Here is a 21,937-nt window from a genome sequence, read left to right on the forward strand (position 1 = left end):
AGGTTTACCACACAACTGACTGCAAAGTTAACCGTGTCAAGCTGTATTTACCCTACCTCCTGCGGCCTGCGAACACATTGAAAATGGATAAATTGGCCCTCCGGTTAAAAATGTTGATCGCCACTGTGTTAGATGCTTTTTTTATGAGAAATGAGAAGAAGGTACCATTAATGTTTACCTTGTAGTTGATGACAACATTGTTCTTGGCAGTCATGTAATCAGCAATGTTGTGGTCCACGATGAGCCGAAGCAATCTGTTGAGCAGTGTCAAGTCAATCTTTTCATATAACTTCTCAAAGCGGGATTCCAGGAGGACATTGCATTCTCCATCTCCCACTTCCCAAACGTCTTGCAGGTTGTTGATACCTGAAATATATGTAACATATATTTAAAAAAAATAATAATAGTAAAATAAAAAAATACATTGTCTATTTCAATGGTAAACCTTCCAAAGAAGGTTCTTTTCAGATTACATTTTTCCTGCCTGTTGTCTTGGATTTCTTATTTTTTATACATAACGAAAACCTTTTGTTTTGGTGAAACACCGTAGTGCGTTGAGTGAAAGTAGTGCCACGACGATTGAACAAGCCGCTGGCGTGAGGTTTGTAACAAGGGGATAGTATTAGACACATCTCCATTGCCACAACGCACACACCAGAAACACATTTGTTATGCACCAACCACCATTCTTACCTGCACCATGAAAACATGAAACTTTGAAAAGGACACACGAAAATAAAAACATCAAACTGGCACTCAGTAGCTGAATGTTGAGCACTCCTAATAGTGTAGCCAGGAGAACTACATCGCCACCCGGTTGAGCAGCGTTGTAAGGCAGATTAAGGTTGGGCTAGTAAGAAGGGATTTATTAATGCGGGTCTTGAAGAGGCCCAGATTATACTGGGTGTATCGGCACTAACCCAACAAACTTTAACCAGCTATTCCTTAGCACATTTGGAGTAAAAAAATGTTATGGGCACTTTGCTGTCCGGTAGCATTTTTTTTTTCAATTAAAAACAAAAAAATTTAAAATTTCCACGCTACATCACTGTCATTGGCATTGCATTTCGTGTTCAACAGCTGTTAAAAGCAAGTATGTCAAAAAGCGTCTTCGCTCTTTCGCACACACTAAATAATAATATTTAAAAATGAGACGAATGGTGCCGTGCCATTTCGTTGTGATTGTAAAAGTGCGCCAATATAGGTACACACGTGCATTATTCAACGGAATTCAAATAAAATATTTGACAGATGGGTTTTCAAACTTTGACAAAGGGTAAAACAGTGGTGACATGTGGTGAAAATATGAATAGTAAATTTTTTATTAAAAAAAAACGTTACCGGACAGCAAAGTGCACATAAGATCTTTTACTCCAAATATGCTAAGGAATAGCTGGTTAAAGTTTGTCGGGTACGTGCCGATACACCCTGTATGAAGAAGGAAAAACAGATGCCGGTAAGCTCGACATGCACAAAAACAAGTTTAAGAAACAGTGTATCTGTCAAGTTTCGCGTACATGCACCAGAGCACACGGGATCAATGCTGTCATGTCCTTAGAGCTGGCTTCATTGAAATACCTGTAAAACAGACTCAGCATGCCCACATTGCGTCTGTGCATTAGAGATGGCAATTGGTTTGTTAACAATAGATTATCAGACGGACCGCCCTCCTTTGCACATATTCAAGTAGGTTTATCAAGCATTTTGTGTCTCCAGTCCAGAGGTGGCTCCCAACTAGTAACTCTACGTACTGAACATTCCTAAAGCCATTCGCCTATCACATTCTAGGGATATTCAAAAATATAAGTTCCTTACCTTGGCACCACTTGTAGACCAATAACGGTGGAGGCTCAGTGTCAGCGGGCTTGACCCACGGAGGGAAGAGTCTTCTCTTATCGGCTTCGTACCACAGGTACTGATCTAAGTATGCGTCTGTGATCTTCTCCAGAGGTTCCACATCGTAAACGGGGACGAGATGAGAGTACAAGTCCATGAATTCAATACCAGTCTAAAAAATATTAACAAATAACATGTATTAGAAAGATTACATTGCAGGCAGATATTGCTTAGTTTCAAGAAAGATAAATTACTCAGTTTTTTTTTATATGAGTACCGCACAAGAGTCCTAACTGCTCTCGACCGTGAGACTATGGCATCCCCATTGGGTTATGTTGTGAGGCTGAAGGTTGTGGGAAGGAGAAGGAGATGGGGAAGAGGAAGGTGGGAGATTACATGCCTATTCATATCTGGTCACTAAACACTGCCCAAGCCATTTCAAGCAACGTTTCAATTCGGAATCGGAAGTTTTACACCAGTGCAATACTGAGAGTATCTTCCACTCTGGAATGTGCGGCAAGTATACTATATATTATTTTAAATTAATAAATTGTGAAATAATACAAATTAATCAAATAAAATGTACTTACTCACGCCGGGATTTGAACCCGCGACTTTTGGCTCGCTAGTCGAGAGCTTTATCCCTCGACTATGGAGGCCTTTTATTACAACATTCAAAAGATAAGTGGAAGGTTAAGATTACTGTTTATTACATTGGAGGGGTATTTCACCATCATCTTGATAGCTTATCCGTAGGATAACATATATTTTCAATGTGCCATTTATTTATCTATAAAGTCCAAGTTTACTATATGATATGATACTCGAACCTATGAATAGTGGCTGTATATCAGATAAGTTAGCCGAGTTTTCCACCTGTTGTGAGTACTTATTTGTTTATTTATTAATATACGTTATCCCATGGATAAAATATCAAGAGGATGGTGAAATATCCCCTGGGTCCACTATAATTTAACTATCTATCTCATATGGACATCCAACTCAAAACAAGAAGAAGCTAGCTTACATTGGTGGTATATTTATTTTAACATATGTACATTTGTAACACAACGACGGCCGGCATAGTCCAGTGGTGACGCATTGGACTGCCATTCCGAAGGTCGCGGGTTCGAACCCGGCGTGCGCAAATAAATTTTATTTGATTAATTTGTGTTATTTCACAATTAATTAATTAAAATAATATATAGTATATTTGCGGCACGTTCCAGAGTGGAAGATACTACCAGTATCGCCCTGGTGTAAGACCACCATTCAGAATTGAAACGTTGCTCCAAATGGCTTTAGCCGTGTTTAGTGACTAGATCTGAATAGCCAGGTACTTCCCCACCTTCCTCTTTCCCTTCCCCACTTACCTTCAGCCTCACAACATCCCCCAATTGGGGATGCCATAGTCTCACTGGCTCCAGACGGGAGCAGTTGGGACTCTTGTGAGGTATTCACTATAAAAAAAAATTTGAAAAAATTGTCGAAATGTATTATATATTTGTACGGCGCCCTTTAGGTGATTTTGCACAAAAACAGCGTTGTACAAATCATCCAAATATTATTATTATTAAGATTCATATAACGAAGCTGGAGTGCAAATTAAATTAAGTTTTCGACTAACTAACCATCAAGCGGTTTTTCTGCACGCGTAGGCAGAGGACAGACCGCCAAACAACTCAATCTTGGCAACCCCGGAGCCCCTAAATACCTGAAAAAACCCTCGACTCTGTGCAAAAACGGGCGGTCCGTTTGATAGATTCCCCAATCTTAACAAACGGACTGCAATCTTTAGAGCACAGGCGTCAGGTAGGTATGCTGTCCTTGTTCTATCGGTATTACAATGGAAGATGCTCTGAGGAACTAGCGTCATTGATCCCTTCGGCACCGGTGCGTAGTCGGGATACACGCCAAACGCGCGCCCAACGATTGTACACGGTTGTACAAATGTCACATTGAGAGCCACATTGAGAGATCCATTGAGAGTCACGATTCGTTCTTAAGTTCAACAATTCGGCTGTGGAACCAACTGCCGGCCTCTGTGTTTCCTCCCTCCTACAACATGGGACTCTTCAAGACCCACGTTCACTCCTTCCTCTCCACAAAAAGACCCTCCACACAGCATCCCCAAAGGTGACATAGGCCCTGAGGGAAATTATTTTCTTCAGGGCCTCCTGTGTGGAGTTAATATAAAAAAAAAAATAAAAAAAAAAAAATAAAAAATTAAAAAAATTAAAAATAAATAAAAAAATAAAAAAACAACACTCCTTGCCTCATTCACATTCATACATCATCTCACACATACTCTTCTGTTATTCTGACTCTTGACTTGGCCAGGCTCAAGTATTTCGTTCACTTCAACATGACTTGTCTTTGGAGCATCCCCGACTTCTTTTACCATTCACATTCCCATCATATATACTCCTTTCTTTGTTTATTCGCCCTACATGCAGAAACCATCGAAGCGTCCCTTTCTTAATCTTAGTCATTACGCTTACATCGACCTTGCATTCTTTGCCTGTGGATTGTGGATGAGATTTGTAAACCTTCAAGAACTACAAGGAAAGGATCAGAAACTCACCTCCTTGAAGGCACGCTGAGTCAGCAGATGTCTCTTAATCCTGGAGAGTGCCTCGTGAGGGTTATCGTACGCCTGCTCAATGAGCCCCAGCTCTTCGCGCTGGCTCTGGTTGAGGCGAGACTTGACACTGTAGGCCTCCTTCAGCCGCTCCAGGGCGAGGATCAGAAGTTTGGTGTCGTGCTTGTAGGAGAGGGGCGGGAAGGGGATGGGGGCGAAGCGCCGGGACTCCAGCCAGTGCACGGTGGTGGTGTAGATGGCCACCGCCTCCTCGGGGGAGATGTAGGGGCCGTCCTGGAAAAAAGATACTGGTGAGACATTGGGATTGAACAAATCACTATATTAACTATTCCCCCACCATAAGCAAAAAGGCAGCAGGAAACGCAGGTAATATTACTGTGTGGATTAATATGCAAATGAGGCTAGGGTATAAGTTGATGGTGGAATTCTGGATACCAACCCTGGATGTATAATAATTTGTCAATTATGTGCAGGAAAATCATTTTAAAGAGGATATGTTTGAATGTATTAGTGCACATCGATAGAATTGAAAGTTTATTTTCGTTCGTAGATGGCGCATAGCGAGTAATTCGTGGTAGAGACTCTGGAATAGATACCCTGGCCCTTTACTGCTGTGGAGAGCGAAATTTTTAAGCTTACGATAAGGAAAAAAGATTGTAATATCAATAAATATATCATGCCAACCGCTTAGAGATAGCATCATGGGCAAAAGACAGACTTTTCCAAGCAGAGAAAGTCAACCTTCACTGTGTGTAGATCACAGTGAAACAATATTAACGATATGCACATAATAAGTAGTAATGCCAACCTTCAAATAATTATGCTGTCTCTCCTGCTCGGCCTTGAGGTACAGCCTGGTCAGCCTGCCAAGATTCTTCTTGCAGACAGTCTTGTCCACGGTGGCTCCTCGGCGGATCCTCTCCCTGTTGTAGTGGGCCGTGTTGGTCCACCAGTCGGCCTTCATCTTCACGTAGCGGAGGATCATATTCTCGATGGGCGTCGGGAGGCCGGGAACCTGGAGAGAATTATGTAACGTTTCATTTAGTCACGGGGCACTGAGGTGTAGGATTTATTTTAAATGATAACTTATAAGAACTCTCTTGTTCATACTCTGTAAAGCCAGGAGAAAAACTGTTTTACCATCCGATTGGGCGACGTCAGGAGGCAGTTAAGCCCTTCAGGCATTAAAATATTAAAAATCCCAACCGCACGGTGAAATTTCATAGAATTTCGGAATTCTTCTGAGGTATTTTAAATATAATATATATTTCTTATTTTTAAGCTTTCTTAAAAAGAAATACCATTTTAGAAACTAGACAAAATAGTCTTTGTCTAGTTAATGACGAGATGTTTGAATTTGAAATAATAGTATTTTAATATCAAACATGAAAATATTAACAAAAAACTTTACCGAAACATTTTGACTCGAAATATCCATAATTTTGAAAGAATTCGATATTTAGAAAACACATTCCTTTTGTGTAGGGAGTTAGTAGGAAAACGTCACTTCACTTTTTATGCCGTTTATAGAATTAAAAAAAATATAAATAATCCAGGTAAGTTTTTAGATTTTCACGGCCAAAAGCATTTTTGCCCTGATGATGGACACTGCAACGCTGTCCGAAACGTCGGCTAAAGAAGGAGTTAGCGCAACACGGCATAACACCCCAAAAACAAACAACAAAAATAAATAATCCACTTTTAACTGACAATGAAAAATTCCCGCCAATTTGTAATCATACACTTTGATAATTTTTTTTTATTTTATCTATGGAATCAAGTAAAAATATTTGAGACAAACTGTACTGAAAATAATTAATTCTATTTTTAACGTTGAACAAATCATACATCTCCGCATTATAGAAAAAAAAAAATTATATTTTAAATTATGGTTGCGGCTAGTAAGGTCCTCCTAGGCTTGAGGGAGGAATGGTTTTGTTTATGTGGTTCTTGAATAGGTCAGGATTAAATGATGGTGGAAAAACTGATGCCAATAGCTTGTTTTAAACAACAGGATCAAACGATCTGTTCTCATGTTGTCGACATCTACAGTTAACAGATGTTGCACCATTCTTGTCCTCCGAATTTCTCACTGGTACACAAGTGCAAAGGGTATCAATGCTGCTGGAACAAGCATTGAACTACATTTAAAAGCGACTCAACATACCTATGTTTCGTCTCTGCTTCTGATCTACAGATTGATCTGTCAAAAATGGATTGATTATCAGACAGACCACCCTCCTTTGCACAGAGTCAAACAGGAAGTATTTTGGGGTTGCTAAGAGGTGATTACCAAATTCAATCAATTCTACCTGCCCAATATTTAACTAATTGATAATAGTGGTGTTGTTAGAGGGCATGCAGTGCAGAGTATGAGTATATAACGGAGTAATTGACAACTTCTAGACTTGCTCAGAGACAGTTAGGTGACGGTACCTTCCAGGGGATGTTAGCCTTCCAGCAGCGCCAGGCCTCGGAGAGATGCTGTAGAATGGTGCGGGCCTTGTTCTGTTTGATCCCCTCTGGCATCATGTCCACGATGTCGTGCATCACAGAGGCGCGCAGCTCCAGGTCAAAGTGGGACTCCACACGCTGCTTCGTCACTGTCTTGGCCACTCCTGGAGAACACAAAAAGAGGTTTGGGTCAGTCTACCCATGATGTTTCTTTCATAAACGATCATCAAAACAAGGGAAAAAATCAGTGGCGGTTCTTCCCTTAGGTCAATTGGTGTTTGACCCCCCAAAATTATAAGACAACAATAATAAATATAATAATCAATTATGTGCATCAAAACATTTAAAATGTAACGCGAAACAGCGGCGGCGGCGAGTGACTAGCAGTGACATCTGTTGTCTCTAATAGAAGCTTTCATTCACAAGTCCACATGATTCGCTGGGTCAATTTAAAGAATGTCCAATTTGGCATCTTCTGTCCCTACGCGCGCCATAGAATAAACGAGATGGCACTATATTTTTCGTCGAAGTAAAAATTAGCTTCCGAAGAAAGTTTAGGGACGCTTAGGTCATGACCGTGGGGGAGACAACACGGTGAATATTATATGTTTTACAGAGATGGTGACATAAACAAATGTCGTTTTTTCATTTTACACGCTTGTAGTGTGTGGAACAATGGTTGTTTTTCAATTGCATAGTTCGGGAAAGGATTAGAATAATTATTTATGTTGTTATCGATTTAGAATGAAACAAAACAAAAAACGTCAAAAATCATTGTCAAATAGAATCAAACACTGATTTTATTTATTTTAATGTTGTGGACAACTACATTAAAACTTAATATCTTAAAAATAATTTGCCGTAAGTACATGGATTGTGTATTTATTTCCAATTTATTATATTAACATAATATTTATTTAGAGTCCGCGACTCTAAAACTCTATAACAAATTGATATAGTTAATAATATATGGGCATTTTTCACAATATCAAATAAAGATTAGTCACACATTTTTTTCAAATGACCTACCACGACTGAATCCCTAGAGCCGCCTCTGGAAAAAATGATAATAGAATGGGATAGAAAAGAAAATACACAACGCTGTCAAACTATACACTAGAGCAAAAAAAAAATTATATTAGAGTGGGATAAAAAGAAATTACACAACACTCTCTAAGAAACTATACACTTCAGCAAAAAATATATATATTAGAGTGGGATGGAAAACGAAATTACATAACGCTGTCTAAGAAACTATACATTTCAGCAAAAAATGCTATTAAAATCATATTGTTCTGGAAAATTGTAAGAATATCATGGCACGTTTCAAAATTTATCTGTGATAGCATTCTTGGATAACTTGGTTACATAATAAAATTAAAATTTTCAATGTATGTAGTAAAGAAAGAAAGCAAAATTTGTTTGAAAAAAAATTATATTTACCTTTAGAATGTCTTCCCTCGAACTGCCTGGACAGCAAGTTTCCAAGCCACCTCTCCAAAAGGGGGGTAATTCCTCTCATGAAGAATAACCAAACCCTCCATCCGGGGGCCCAAATTCCACAACCAGGACCTTTGGACACGGGGCCCTGAGTTGAAAATATACGTATTCTACATGAGACAATGTTGGTAAAGACATTCTCTAATTAATGTTGAGATTGACTAATGGGTTTCAGTGGTAGAATGTTCAGAAAGCATTTTCTCTGGTTGCCAAGGATCCAGTGAAGTGTCCCTGAGACAAGTCAGAGGTCCCTGAGACAAGTCAGAGGTCCCTGAGACAAGTCAGAGGTCCCTGAGACAAGTCAGAGGTCCATGAGACAAGGCAGAGGTCCCTGAGACAAGTCAGAGGTCCCTGAGACAAGTCAGAGGTCCCTGAGACAAGTCAGAGGTCCCTGAGACAAGTCAGAGGTCCCTGAGACAAGTCAGAGGTCCCTGAGACAAGTCAGAGGTCCCTGAGACAAGTCAGAGGTCCATGAGACAAGTCAGAGGTCCCTGAGACAAGTCAGAGGTCCCTGAGACAAGTCAGAGGTCCCTGAGACAAGTCAGAGGTCCCTGAGACAAGTCAGAGGTCCCTGAGACAAGTCAGAGGTCCCTGAGACAAGTCAGAGGTCCCTGAGACAAGTCAGAGATCCCTGAGACAAGTCAGAGATCCCTGAGACAAGTCAGAGGTCGCTGAGACAAGTCAGAGGTCCCTGAGACAAAGTCAGAGGTCCCTGGCGCCCACCAACACACATCTATCTGTTAGTTTCAGGACTCCTGCGCTATTCATCATTACATTTTTTATCAATCACCATATTTCTGTTTAAGTACATCAAGTCTTGGAAAGAGCACCACTGAGGTGATTTTTCACCAAAAATGCTTCATGAAGTTTACAAAACAAAGTCTACAAGCTGAAAAAATCGTGACAAAGAAGTTACAATCACAGCAGAAACCTAAAACAGACTAGTGTAGCGTATTCTCTGAGGTCTTGCATATCTGTACATGAATATATCTTCACAATCAATGCAAAATGGGAACCATTTAGGTCAAAACAGTGGGAATCTGCTGTATTTATGCCAACAAAACCAAAACACCTATCCAATAAAGAATGCTTTCACATAGGGTTGCAAAAAATTGGAGTGAGTTCCAGTGGAGGAGGCAGTAGGAGTAGATGAATGATTGGAAAGAGAGTGTTCTTTGTCAATAAGGAACAGCCTAAATATCAGACTTTTACTTAGGTTGATTTGGTTGTTGATGACATTGCTTTTTAATGTTTTTGGCTTTACGTAGTTCTAGTACCTCAAAGTTATCCAGTCTGATCCATGTTTTTATGTAGTAAACTGATCACATATTTCTATAAAGCATTTGGTGTGTTTCAACGAGAAGGTTGGCAAATTCGGAGAAGCCATTATTATTTAGAATTATATATATTTTTTAATTATAATGTCACATCACAAAGTATCTGCTTCACATGAACAAAGAGCTAAATATATTAGTGAGGAAACAAAGCCTTGAACCTTACATTAACTAAACTTAGTATGTAATTATTAAAAGTTTAAAACGTGACTCACAGTATTGAACCTGTAGTAGATGAGATGCTTCAGATCCTTACACATGCGTATTTGTCGCATGAGCTTGTATTTGTAGCGGTACATGCCGGTGAGCTGTCCCACGTGCGCAAAGATGTACTGCAACCCATCCGACAGCTGGAACGAGTCGACGTTGTTGAGACGGTACTGCACATGCGAGTCGATGATCAGCTTGGTGAGGCGCAGAATCTCGCGGCACAAGTGGAAGGCTGGAAGAATAAAATTACAATTGAATTAACTTGAGTGCTATTTTAGAGCGAAGATGACCAGTGGGCCTGAGAAAGAAATGACGGTAGAGGCCACTGAAGTGGCGCAGGACAGGGAAACCTGGAGGAGCGACGCAAAGAGGATGTGAGTCCCAGAAGAAGACGTATGTAATGAAAGGTGACCGGATAACTCACCAAAATGACAATTCAACACGCGTATAAAAATTGTTATAAAGTTATAAAAAATGATGAATCTATATCACCTTTTAAAGGTGTGTTGAATTGTCATTTTGATGAGTTATTATGGAACCATAATGTAATGGTGTAGGAACTAAGAAATGGAGATGAAGGAGGTGGCCGGGGTGTAGGACCCAGAGAACAGGTTGACAGTGCAGCATAAATAAGAGAAAACAAATCATAATAATTTTGTAATCCCAATAACCAATTGTTCACATCATGAATAAAAATACAAGGCCAGGTCAAGACCCAAGACCCATGTTATAACCGGGAATAAACATCATTCATTTGAAAGTCGAGCGGTTAACTTGCATGTAAAAACTAATTGTTCCTCTGTGGCTATTTTTCGCATGAATGCAGAACAACGTATATTTTACGGAGAAGTAATTACCACCTTGAGTAATCTCAAAATATCCTATTTATATTCAAACATTAAACATTTTTGTCAATAAAATACAAAAGAAATCACTAAAGTTTAATCTTACTATACTTTAATCTAAATACATAAAACGCTGAAAAATTCTCACTCACTGTCTGGGTCAATAAAACTATTTTCAGCACGCAATTTTGTATTCATCATGCTCTATGGACCATTGAAAAATGCACCATTAAAAAATAAGATAAGACACCATATTTATTACTTGTTCAAATCTGTTTTGCTGTGGAGATTGTCTGATGGAGGTTAGAACCATTGTCCATCTCAACCGTTTAACATTACAAACAATTCACTTTCCAGCCATAATATACTTATTTATAATTAGACTAAAAAAATTCTTACCATTTCCGAAACGGGACTTCTTCCTCTCCTTGGTGGTGAGCGTCTTGACGGGTTTGAGATTGAAGTTGTAGTCGAGATGCAGGTAGTTGAGGTTCTTGCGGTGGATGAGCAGGTTGAGCATGTTGTACCCTTGGCGACACACCTGCAGTCCCGCCTCCACCCAGTCCAGGGTGGTGGTCTGGAAGAACTTGGTGGACTTGAAGGATCGGAACAGGTATCTGGAAAGAAATAAAAGATTTACATATATACTCAGCACTCTTATAAAATACATGATTTTAAAGTCAGGGTCACCCTCCGAAGATATGGCACGATCGAGTAATACAAATTCTTGAGTCGGGTCATGTTAAGAGTCAGAATAATAGAAAAGTATGTATGAGACAATGGGCAGAAAGATGTGTACGTTATACTGCTGCTTCGATGGAAGGCGCTAGTGTCATTGATTTCGTCGGAACCAATGCGTAGCTGGGAACATGCGCCCTACATTTGATGGGGGCACATTTAGCAAGTACGTAAATATTTGCACAGTTTTTGCCTCACAGGAACAGACTGTTTTTTATCAGTTTGTTCTTATATAGCTCAGCCATGGAATGATTTGCCGATTTTGGTATATCGTCAAATTATTCTCTCCTTTATTTGTATTCATAAAAAAGATCCTACACAACAACCGCAATTCCTCATGTCTAGGGGTATTTTAAAAAACATAATTTCATTTGTTGCACCTTACGAGGATGGGATCCAGACATTTATGGTGTGGACACCGAAGGCATTATCAGTACACTAATTTAATCTACCTCCCGTTTGCATTCATGAAACTTGCTATAGAGAGCAAGACATGCCAAAGATGAGAGGCCACATCATAACAACAAAGGCAGACATTACGTATTAGTATTGTTACCTCTTCTTCTGTGGCTTGGGCGCCCTGTGCTTGAGGGAGTTGAGGACGTAGTACTTGAGCAGCTTCTGGTAGGAGACGCGCACCTTGACCGGCTGTCCAGGGGGACAGTGCTCCTTGTACCAGGTCTTCACGATGGGGACGTCTATCGCACGACGACAGCGACCTAACAGCATAAAGAAAATAAAATTAACACTGTTCATATATTCATTAACAGCTGTTATTTTAAAAACATCCCACAGGTCTTTCCTGTCTCTGTCTTATTTCTCCATCTGAAGTAGTGCAAGAAAGGATGCCCGGGCTCTGGAGACACATTGTCAAAGCAATGAATCTACGAATAGGAAATAGAAATAAAAATTGTAATTTAGAAAAAACTGTGCCAAAGTCCAGATTAAGTAACAATATCATACCGGATCTCATATTGAAAGGTCTAGGTGCCCACAGCAGTGAAATTCCATTAGCCGTATTATCTGTGTAGAGAGCAATCTCCTGAAGGAATGGCATTACTTCTTCCGGAAGCACAAAGTCAGTGTCATCCTCAATGACTGGCTCCAGTGACTTGACGGCGTGACGGTGGGATATGGGATTGATCAGCGGATCAAAGTAAAACGCTGGTAAATCTGGATCTTCGGTCTTGATGAAGACCACATTTGGAGTGTGGTACCTAAAACAAACACATAAATTATCATGTTTTACATAAATTAAGGGAAGTCTAAGTTCGCACATGGGGCTACCTACGTTTGTTTTAGATTGTTATTATCATAAGTCACGAAAAATAAGAATCAATAAATATTTATTTAATTTTGTTAGGGACTAGGGCAAACCTGTGAAAATCACGGGATGTTAAAATAATTGTATGATTTGTGAAGCTTAAAGTATTTATAAAATAATTGCCTTGGGATAGCCTTTCAAAAACAAAAGAAGTCCCCGGCATTGCCCGGGCTTTACACAATTTTTTTTATAAATCTAATGTAGACAGTGACCTTTCTCTTTTTTTGTAGGTTAAGTTTAAAAAATTTCATCAGTTTCATAATAAAACTCTAGTTTTCTATAAAATCAAATCCACAAGCGGCGGACCGCCCACCATGCATATGATATTTAAATATTTTCCTTTAAAATATGTTAAACTAAAATACTTTACACAAGATTCAACCTCAAAATCAGAAATCGGTAAATAAATCATGAGAAATTGTCTTTGCAAACTTTGACATTTCATATCTCAGAATAAGGTAAAGTGAAATTAGAACCCTGTCCAATTAAGGTGAAGAGTTGTTATCGATATTATTTTCGTCAGTTATAAATGTTTATGTTTGCAAGTTTCAGCACCCACTTAGTATGCTTTAAAAAGCAGGGAATATCAAAGATTGCAATAAATTTGTTTAATATTCCACAAATCGAATAACAATCGGAATGCAAAATGGACAAGAGATTGTTGTGTAGTGTGGTCAACAGAAAAAAATAGCTTCGGCACAAATAATCAATGAAAATAAAATATACTGACCATGAAAGTTGTACATAATGCGGCAGGTTGTTGTAAAGATACGGGAATGCAATTCTGTACTCTGTCCGGATCGGCTGTCTGATGATAATCTTGTTGATATCGTTGAATTCATTCCAGTCCTCATCTCCGGCGCTGTTGTCTTTGACTAGAGGCTCAAACTTGGGTCCTCCAGGTATGGCCATGTTCAAAGCTTTAGCCGTGAAGAAACTCTTGGAATCAAAGAGATAGAAGTAATTATAATCCACTAGATCCGTGAGTAACTGATTGGCTAATCGATATAAAGTTGCCATTTGGGGTAGAGACAGGCACCATTTTCTGTAAGTCGATCCATTAACAAACTGGGTTCCTATGAGAGGTTTGTGATCATAGAACCAAGTAGCGACACTTGCGTCTTCATCGGAGTCTAATTCTATTTGGATAGGTTCCAGGGGTTCCACGTCCAGGACGTTGTCGGCGTAGTCTAGAGGAGGTTCTTCATCGTCAAACGGAGGGAATCTCATGCGTTTAAAGTGCCGACGGTCTCGCTTTTCACGTCTCATCATTATCCACATTGTGCCCCATTGCGCAATGTAGACTGGCTCAATCACCCATGGGATTTCATTGACAAAAGTAATGGCTCCCGTGATGTGATATAGGACTTTAACGTCTCTAATTTGTTCCCAGGGCATGGGCATATTTTCAAGCAGCTTCATGACTGCGTGGGGCATATATTTGAGCGCTCCGAGGTAGACTCTCTTATCGTGGCGGTATTTCCTGCTCGTCATGTCTCCGTGATCGCGTATAATCTTCCTAATGTGTTCTGGTGGCATATCTTCTTTTTGTGCGTCGACAAATCCAAACTTTCTCTTCTCCGAGAAGCGTTTTGTCTGGAGCTGTTGCCATTTTTGAGCTGTGAGACAAAAACATTAGTAATTAATTACTACAAAAGGCGGTGTACAAGATGAGATGCATTACACTCAGCGGATACATCGGTTTCCCATCTAGAACCTTATTTGGGAGTGCACTTTGTTAAAAAAATAACACTGCAAGAGATTTTACAAGAACTGATTTGTTGCAATGATGCTTTCATGTGCATAATGCAAGAGTCCAAACTACCCAGAGTCCGTTAAACTATGGTATTCCCCATTGGAAGGAGATGGGAAGTAGGACATTGGAAAGTATCTTGCTATTAAAATCTGGCTAAAGCCATTTCAAGCTACGTTTGGTTTCAGAATGGTGGTCTTTAGACAGAACACAAATTATTCTAAATACAAATTATGTAGATACCAATTCTTAGATCATCGGCCAAGACAGTCAAATATCAATGATTTTATTAAAACCAGTTTTTTAAAAAATATGTATTTTCAATTGTACAATGTTGATTGTCTTTTATTTTGGGTGTAATATTGTTGTTCATTTTGCTGTAAAATGCCTATGTTATAAATTGTGCCTGCGCCTGCTCTCAACAGAGCTTCTAGTTTCTTCTAGCGGAGTTCCTAGTGAGACAGGCTCAGTACATCTCATACTACCATCACACTAAACGGAAAACGTTGCTTGTTTCGTAATGGAGGACTTGCCAGCCGAGGAATTGAAAGGACTCCTGGGTGAGAACCAGACACAACGCCAATTCAGCCACTTCTTCTTTCGTGTGTTGGGGAGGTCAGAGGGGAACATCTAGGTCTGCAAGACAGTTTAGGGCCTCAGGCGGAGCCCTGTAGACCTCATCAATCCCGCCGGGAACTGAATGGAACTGAAGCGGGTATTCGTTAACCACATGTTCGGTGGTCTGCACCGCTCCGCATTCACACATCGCCAACTTTTTTGAGACCCAACCTGTCCTTTATGTGGTCACAGCGGCTGTGGATGCACCTTCTCCAATTGATGAAGTTTACGAGGAAGTAAAAAACCCAGGCTGTCTCTCATGGGGGTCGTGTACTAGATGGGCATATCCCACATCGGCCAATTGCCATTAAAGTTTCTATCGATCTTCTGGAGTGAGAAGTAATCGGAGGAGTCTGTCTTCTCAATCGAAAAGGGTTTTCGGTATTTCCAGCGACCTCGCCACTGATGGAAAAGTAAATATAATTATAATGAATGAAATACCTTTCTCCTGCAGCTTCTCCTCGGTGAGCACGTCGGCCTTGGGCAGCGGGGGCTGGTGTTGGTGCTGCTGTGCGTGCAGCATGTGGTGCGCCAACTGCTGCTGTAGCTGTTGGTGCTGCTGCGCTGCCACGGCCGCCGCCTGTCTCTGCTGCTGCTGTTGGGCCGCCACCACCAGCTGCTGTTGCTGCTGCGCCACCATGGCCGCCCACGCCGCGTTGCCGCCCAGGATGTAGGGCGGAAGCGACATGGCAATATCTGTAACAATTACACTATCTCAATGGAATGAATACTTTTATAAATTATAAGTATGTGAAGAGAAACATTGGAAAATAGAGATAGGCTCTTCTTCCACAGGGATACGCAAGTTTCCAACACTAGACGATTCTAGTATCTGGCGACTGCCATGTTACATCTGCGCAAAGGTACACACACAGGCACACATTGTCGACCTTTTGTAAACAAGAAGTCGTTACCACTCTCACCATCGACACTAAACATGGCGGTGCAATTAATAAATAAAGATAAAGTGTTATGGTGACTTGTGTCAGACATTTTGCAACAATGCATGTGCTTTAGATCAATGCTAGGAACAAGTCAACAAAAAATTACAGCAGTTGTGAGTGAGGTTACGAAAGCTAGTTTTGACGTTTAGTGAAATTCAGCAATTTGCCCAGTATGTGCACTCTGCTTCTGAAATCACGAGAGCCGTGTCACAACCACTTTTGTTTGACTCTGAAAACGTCGGTATATCAGTATTGGATATTATCTAGTTTTTAAACGGTATTGGCCGTGGGTTGTGCACCACCGCATTACATGCGCAATGTTTCCTTTTCCTCTTTCGTGTGAAAGAGAGTACCTGTAAAAGTGGTTTAACCTTTTCTCTGCGGGAGACGCACGCCTGCGACGCACTGTACATGCCCTGTACGCGGGTGGCACATCTGTGCGACGCAAAGTTTCTTCGGCGTTATGGGTATGAAACATGCTTGAGCACGGTAAAACTTATACTCTTAAAAAATCTCACATCTTTACACTACTGACATCTTACGATATTTATCCATAATACGTATCCTAATCATCGATACAAAGATTTGAAGGGATCTTCCAACTCAGAGCGAAAAATGAATCAGTTTGAATTCTTCCCGCGTCTTTACACACGTTATTGCGCAGGCGCATTTTATAAGATTCTCAAACAGAGACGCTCGCCGTGTAGATTACATTGTTTTATCGAATTATTGTTTGCTTTTTCGTGGATATGAACTATTTTAATTACAGTGTACATTAAATCTAATTTATCATATTTTAAAATAAGTTCAGTTACATACATTCATTCAAACTATTGAAGAAATATAAAATATCGTCAGTGTTAGATTATTTTCAAATAAAGATACGTGGTTAAAACTTTTTTATAGTGAAAAATCAAGTGTAAAGTTGTACAAGTTTGACTTTTTATCAATTCTTGAAAGTATTTTTATTGCCAAAATACAAAATGTCGGGTCGTGGTCTTAATGACGAAGAAATATTTGGTGCTACTTTAGAAATAGATTCAGATTTTGAAATTAGTGACAGTGATGTCGATAATAATTGCGAAGCTGCTGAAATACATGAAAGCCATGATTCTGCCGTTATGCGTTGAGAACTGTTTCAAAATCACGATAAAAAAATATATTGAGTGATACATATTTACGGTGACATAATAACAGAAAAATTATCATAATAAATTCATTATTTTTGTAAATTTAAGTGTAGTTATTTTTTATTATATGAACCTTTTTAAGTGTGTCAATATTTCATGTATCCAGTCAAACGCGACATCGCACCCATAAATCAACCACTTACATCGCACCACAGTTGAAGAGCTCTACTCCGGCATGTTTATAATCATGTGTATCGTTAACCTTGAAATAAACATGGCCGCCCGGGCATACCATATCAGTTACATTATGAATATATACTTCGAATTTTTATCAAGCCCCATTGATGTTCGGATTGTTTATTTATACTTGAAAAGATAATTCAAGACATAAGCGACGTATTTTTTAAAACAAATTTTAAAATCCATGCGTGATTATTGTAAAGTCATAAATTAGATTGATAATAAATAGCCCCGCGTGTGAACGAAGTGATACAAATTAATGACGCATAGAAAAGGTTAAGGGGAGTGAGAGGAAATGCAGAAAATAGAAGTATAGTGCAAAGTGAGAACATAAGTGAAATGAAAAGAATTCAATCAAGAGCCAAAGGAGTGAAAGGAAAAAATAAAAAGCAAGCAGAAGTGAATTGAAATATTCAGGAGTATGTCAAGATAAGAAAACAAAGTTAATTGCAATCTAGTTGACCGTTAAAAGCACGGGCAGTGTACAAAATGAAATCATAAGTGGACCAAAATAGAAAATAAAACTAACATGGGTATGTCAACAATTGTATCTAAACATATAGTTCTTCCCAATGGGATTCTGTTATGATGTTACAATTCATTATCATGGTTATACTGTGCAATAATGGTTTCACAACACCCACAGCGAGGGCGCTGAGGTGATTTTGCACAAAAACGGCGCTATACAAGTCATCCAATTATTATTATTGAACCAATTTGTAGGATAACATTAACCATTTAAAAATAGTCCCGGGTACAACAGAAAATAAAAGCAATTTCCACTGAATATTCTTCCCATAATTTAATATTATGGATAGAGTGAGAAACCAACTGATTTTTAGGTACTTAACCCCAAAATCAAAGATCTTATGCTCAACAAATAACAATAAGTTAAAAATTATTGTGCTGAATTACTGTAATCGTGTTCAACTTTGAGAATAAACCAACAGCTAAATCATTGAGTTCGTATTGTACATTATTCACCAATACGGTATAATTTACAGAGCTGTGGCGTAGAAAGAAATATAAAATTACCAATGCCACAGAATATATATCGGCTTAGCCGGCATGCATATTGTTATTTCGACTAAACAGTAGACTTTATAAGAACAAAATACAACAGAAGTTAAACCAAACAGAGGTTTTAGAGTTTTGACTTATTTAATACATTGCAAATGTTGGAATTCACAGCTAATAACATGTTTTCCAAAAGTGCAAATATATTTACGGAAATATCACGCGGTGATCCCATTATATTACCGAGATGCCGGGAGCAAAAACCACAACTTGGGATTAATCATAAAGTTTCTTACCACGTAAGCACTATAAAACTGATTTTTATTTCAATTTACATTCATTGATTGAAGCATCGTATAGAAACGTTTCTCAAACGAAAACGTGCGGCCATTTGTAATTTGTGTTTAATAATTTTAGGTATTGCCATTGTGTTGTGAATATTCTGTGATATTGTGATTGCGATAAAATCCACAATAAATATTTAGCGGTCGCACGTAATGGAATGCAACCGCGAAAAAATCTAGCTAATATGCTATCTTTGTGCTGAACTCTGGTGTTCTTTATAGGCCCCGTAAATCGGATTTTTTTTTGTAATTGTATCCTACCAGGTAGCAACTTGACAGAATAAAATATCTCTCATAGCGAAGATAGGGACTGACTGATATACTGATATCAAAAACTTATGTAGGAGGTTTTGCTGATATACGGGGCCATAATATTTTACTTAGTATGGTTAGAAAAATATTTATATTTCGTTTCTAACTAGCACGTAGTTAGTTAGAAACAAAAGCATTATGGGCCCGTATATCAGTATTTTTTGTAATGGTATCCCCCCCCTGCTGGCCCCTCTATTATTTATTATTAAAGTACATACCTACAATAAATTAAAGGGTTGCTTGAAATATTTCACTACAATAATTTGCCGTCATAAATTTGACTAGCTTAGTGTCATAAAATGCATCGTCTTTGTCGGGGCAGGACTTCCGCCTAGGCCCTAAAAGGTCTCGGCCTAAGGCCCTAACCAATAAATATCTGGGGGTTGACAACAAATAAGATCCTTGCATAACAGGAGGCCTACTCTACTATATTTGGGGTATCAAAGCAGATAGTTCGTGGTTTAACCTTTCCTTTCCGGTGCTGTCAACTGAGTGAACATCGTCCCTAGTTACTAAAATATCTCTGTAAATATACTAAATAAAGAGTTTGTACTTCAGGTATTCTCCTCCGTAATACATCTATGGATTGGATGAAATAATTACAATGTATAAATATTTACCCGGTGTATACACCGTAAGGGAAGAGTTAATATGGGTTTGTGACGTGGCTAAACCGGTGGCATGGTCTTTTTGAAAGATTCAGAATAGGCCCCATGTCAGCTTTGGGGGTGCTGTAAAAATGGTAGACTTTGCGGACACAGGACTTGGAAATAAATGTATAAAATTTTCCATAGGACCCCAAACTGGGAGGAAGCCTCAGCTAAGTGCCAACACGATACACATTGAGGATACAGGGCTAGAAAAATCATATTTGTGCAATGATAGAGGGCTAAGCTAGCATTATATTGAACTCGCGACGCCTAGGCGGGAATCTGACGTGTTTGTTCACTCGGCTACTAGCTTGTTAAGCTGATATGTTTTAAAAGCTTCCGTTTAAAACAGTACAAAAAGATTTCCACAATAGTAAATATTGAAAGACTACCGTCTAAATATCGTTGGGATATTGACTTTCCGAAAAACAAAAATCGAAAGCGTTTGTTGGTTTGCGCTCCAACCTAGAAAAAAAATCGCCCACTGTGCTTTTTCGGTGTCTTCAGTCTTTTTCGTGTTCATTTATATTCCACTCCCTTCTCCCACAAAATATCGGTACCTCATTTTTTGGTTTGACTAAGGACTGAACCTTCCTCTTCTGGCTATGCTCTTAACTGCTATGAGATTTTAAAATGTATTTTAAAACTTTCGAAAATGTGGTTTAACTGAGAATTGAACCACCCCAAGTACTGGCGTCATCCGCGTTAACAACCGAGCAAAAATCCAAATTGGACAGGATTGAAATTTATTTCTCATATAAACTGGTGTAATTTAATCTAATTTCAGAGAAATTCGTTTTATGTCCGCATGTTTAAGCATAGTTATCACCAAAAGTGGGAGTGGCCTACACAAATTATATGTTCAGTTTGTCAGATCAATTGGGGAACTGTCGCGGAATATCGAGACACTAATTTCCTAGTGAGATGAGCGGCCAAGAATTTGTCTTTAAGGCTTTAAGGAGAATTTTTCACAGAAGTGTTTAAAATTTGTAACAAGCAATAACAAAAAATAACGGTTAAAATAATAAGTTTATCAGATAAAAATGTTTGGATATGACATGTGAAATAGCTATTTGCTAAGACCTGTTTTTATAATTAACCTAAAAAGCCCTGGACGAAGCTATTCGAAAATAATTTGAAGCCGCGGTGTGAGGGAGAAGATGTATGAAAAATGCCAAAAACTACTTATGGACAAATCCCATTCCTTGTCTCATAAAATACCAGATAAATCAAATTAGCCGTTATGAATGCATTAATTACATACATATAAAATTATAATATTTTATTATGCAGCCTTAACCCCAAAATCAAAGATCTTATGCTCAACAAATAACAATAAGTTAAAAATTATTGTGCTGAATTACTGTAATCGTGTTCAACTTTGAGAATAAACCAACAGCTAAATCATTGAGTTCGTATTGTACATTATTCATAATAAGTTTATCAGATAAAAATGTTTGGATATGACATGTGAAATAGCTATTTGCTAAGACCTGTTTTTATAATTAACCTAAAAAGCCCTGGACGAAGCTATTTGAAAATAATTTGAAGCCGCGGTGTGAGGGAGAAGATGTATGAAAAATGCCAAAAACTACTTATGGACAAATCCCATTCCTTGTCTCATAAAATACCAGATAAATCAAATTAGCCGTTATAAATGCATTAATTACATACATATAAAATAATAATATTTTATTATGCAGCCCTTTGCACACAAATCATTTAAAAAATGTTGATTTCTCGTGACCCTAGATTTGGCTTCAATGCCATTCATACAAAATCGTACTAATGCTTTGTACAGTATGCTATCCATCCCAATCCAATCCAACGACATAGTTGATTTATGCCAACGACTAAATAAAAATAAATCTGCGGGAATCGGGTATATCTATGGCAGTCTATGGGATCGGGGGTATAACTCCGAGAAAAAAGTGGGTCAGAAAAAAAGACACGGTAATCTCTATGGGTGACTTGTGACGTATATTTTCCACAAACCAATACGAACTTCATGCCTGTTTATAGGCCGCTGTCACGAACTTCATGCATGTTTATAGGCCGCTGTCATTGGCCGATTTTAGGCTAGCCA

At 38.8% G+C, this 21,937-nt stretch overlaps 1 protein-coding gene across 1 annotated transcript in view; it reads right to left on the bottom strand.

Annotated features, from left to right (window-relative positions):
* The window catches only part of Prp8 (pre-mRNA processing factor 8), a 39,825-nt gene extending 20,879 nt beyond the window's left edge, over positions 1 to 18,946 (bottom strand). Inside the window, exons 1-13 of the mRNA XM_089636864.1 lie at positions 18,842 to 18,946; positions 15,656 to 15,910; positions 13,574 to 14,462; positions 12,483 to 12,736; positions 12,076 to 12,238; positions 11,181 to 11,398; positions 9,942 to 10,168; positions 8,336 to 8,480; positions 6,875 to 7,056; positions 5,247 to 5,453; positions 4,421 to 4,711; positions 1,816 to 2,008; positions 179 to 366 (exon numbers count right to left, since the gene is read on the bottom strand). Coding sequence (XP_089492990.1) covers positions 179 to 366; positions 1,816 to 2,008; positions 4,421 to 4,711; positions 5,247 to 5,453; positions 6,875 to 7,056; positions 8,336 to 8,480; positions 9,942 to 10,168; positions 11,181 to 11,398; positions 12,076 to 12,238; positions 12,483 to 12,736; positions 13,574 to 14,462; positions 15,656 to 15,902 — 3,204 coding nt within the window. The 5' untranslated portion in view covers positions 15,903 to 15,910; positions 18,842 to 18,946. The remainder of the gene's footprint in view (positions 1 to 178; positions 367 to 1,815; positions 2,009 to 4,420; positions 4,712 to 5,246; positions 5,454 to 6,874; positions 7,057 to 8,335; positions 8,481 to 9,941; positions 10,169 to 11,180; positions 11,399 to 12,075; positions 12,239 to 12,482; positions 12,737 to 13,573; positions 14,463 to 15,655; positions 15,911 to 18,841) is intronic.
* Positions 18,947 to 21,937: the final 2,991 nt, after the last annotated feature.

This window comes from Hesperophylax consimilis, chromosome 10 (genome assembly GCF_061612785.1).
Source record: "Hesperophylax consimilis isolate HC1 chromosome 10, BYU_Hcon_1.0, whole genome shotgun sequence".
Classification (NCBI taxonomy): Eukaryota; Metazoa; Arthropoda; class Insecta; order Trichoptera; family Limnephilidae; genus Hesperophylax; species Hesperophylax consimilis.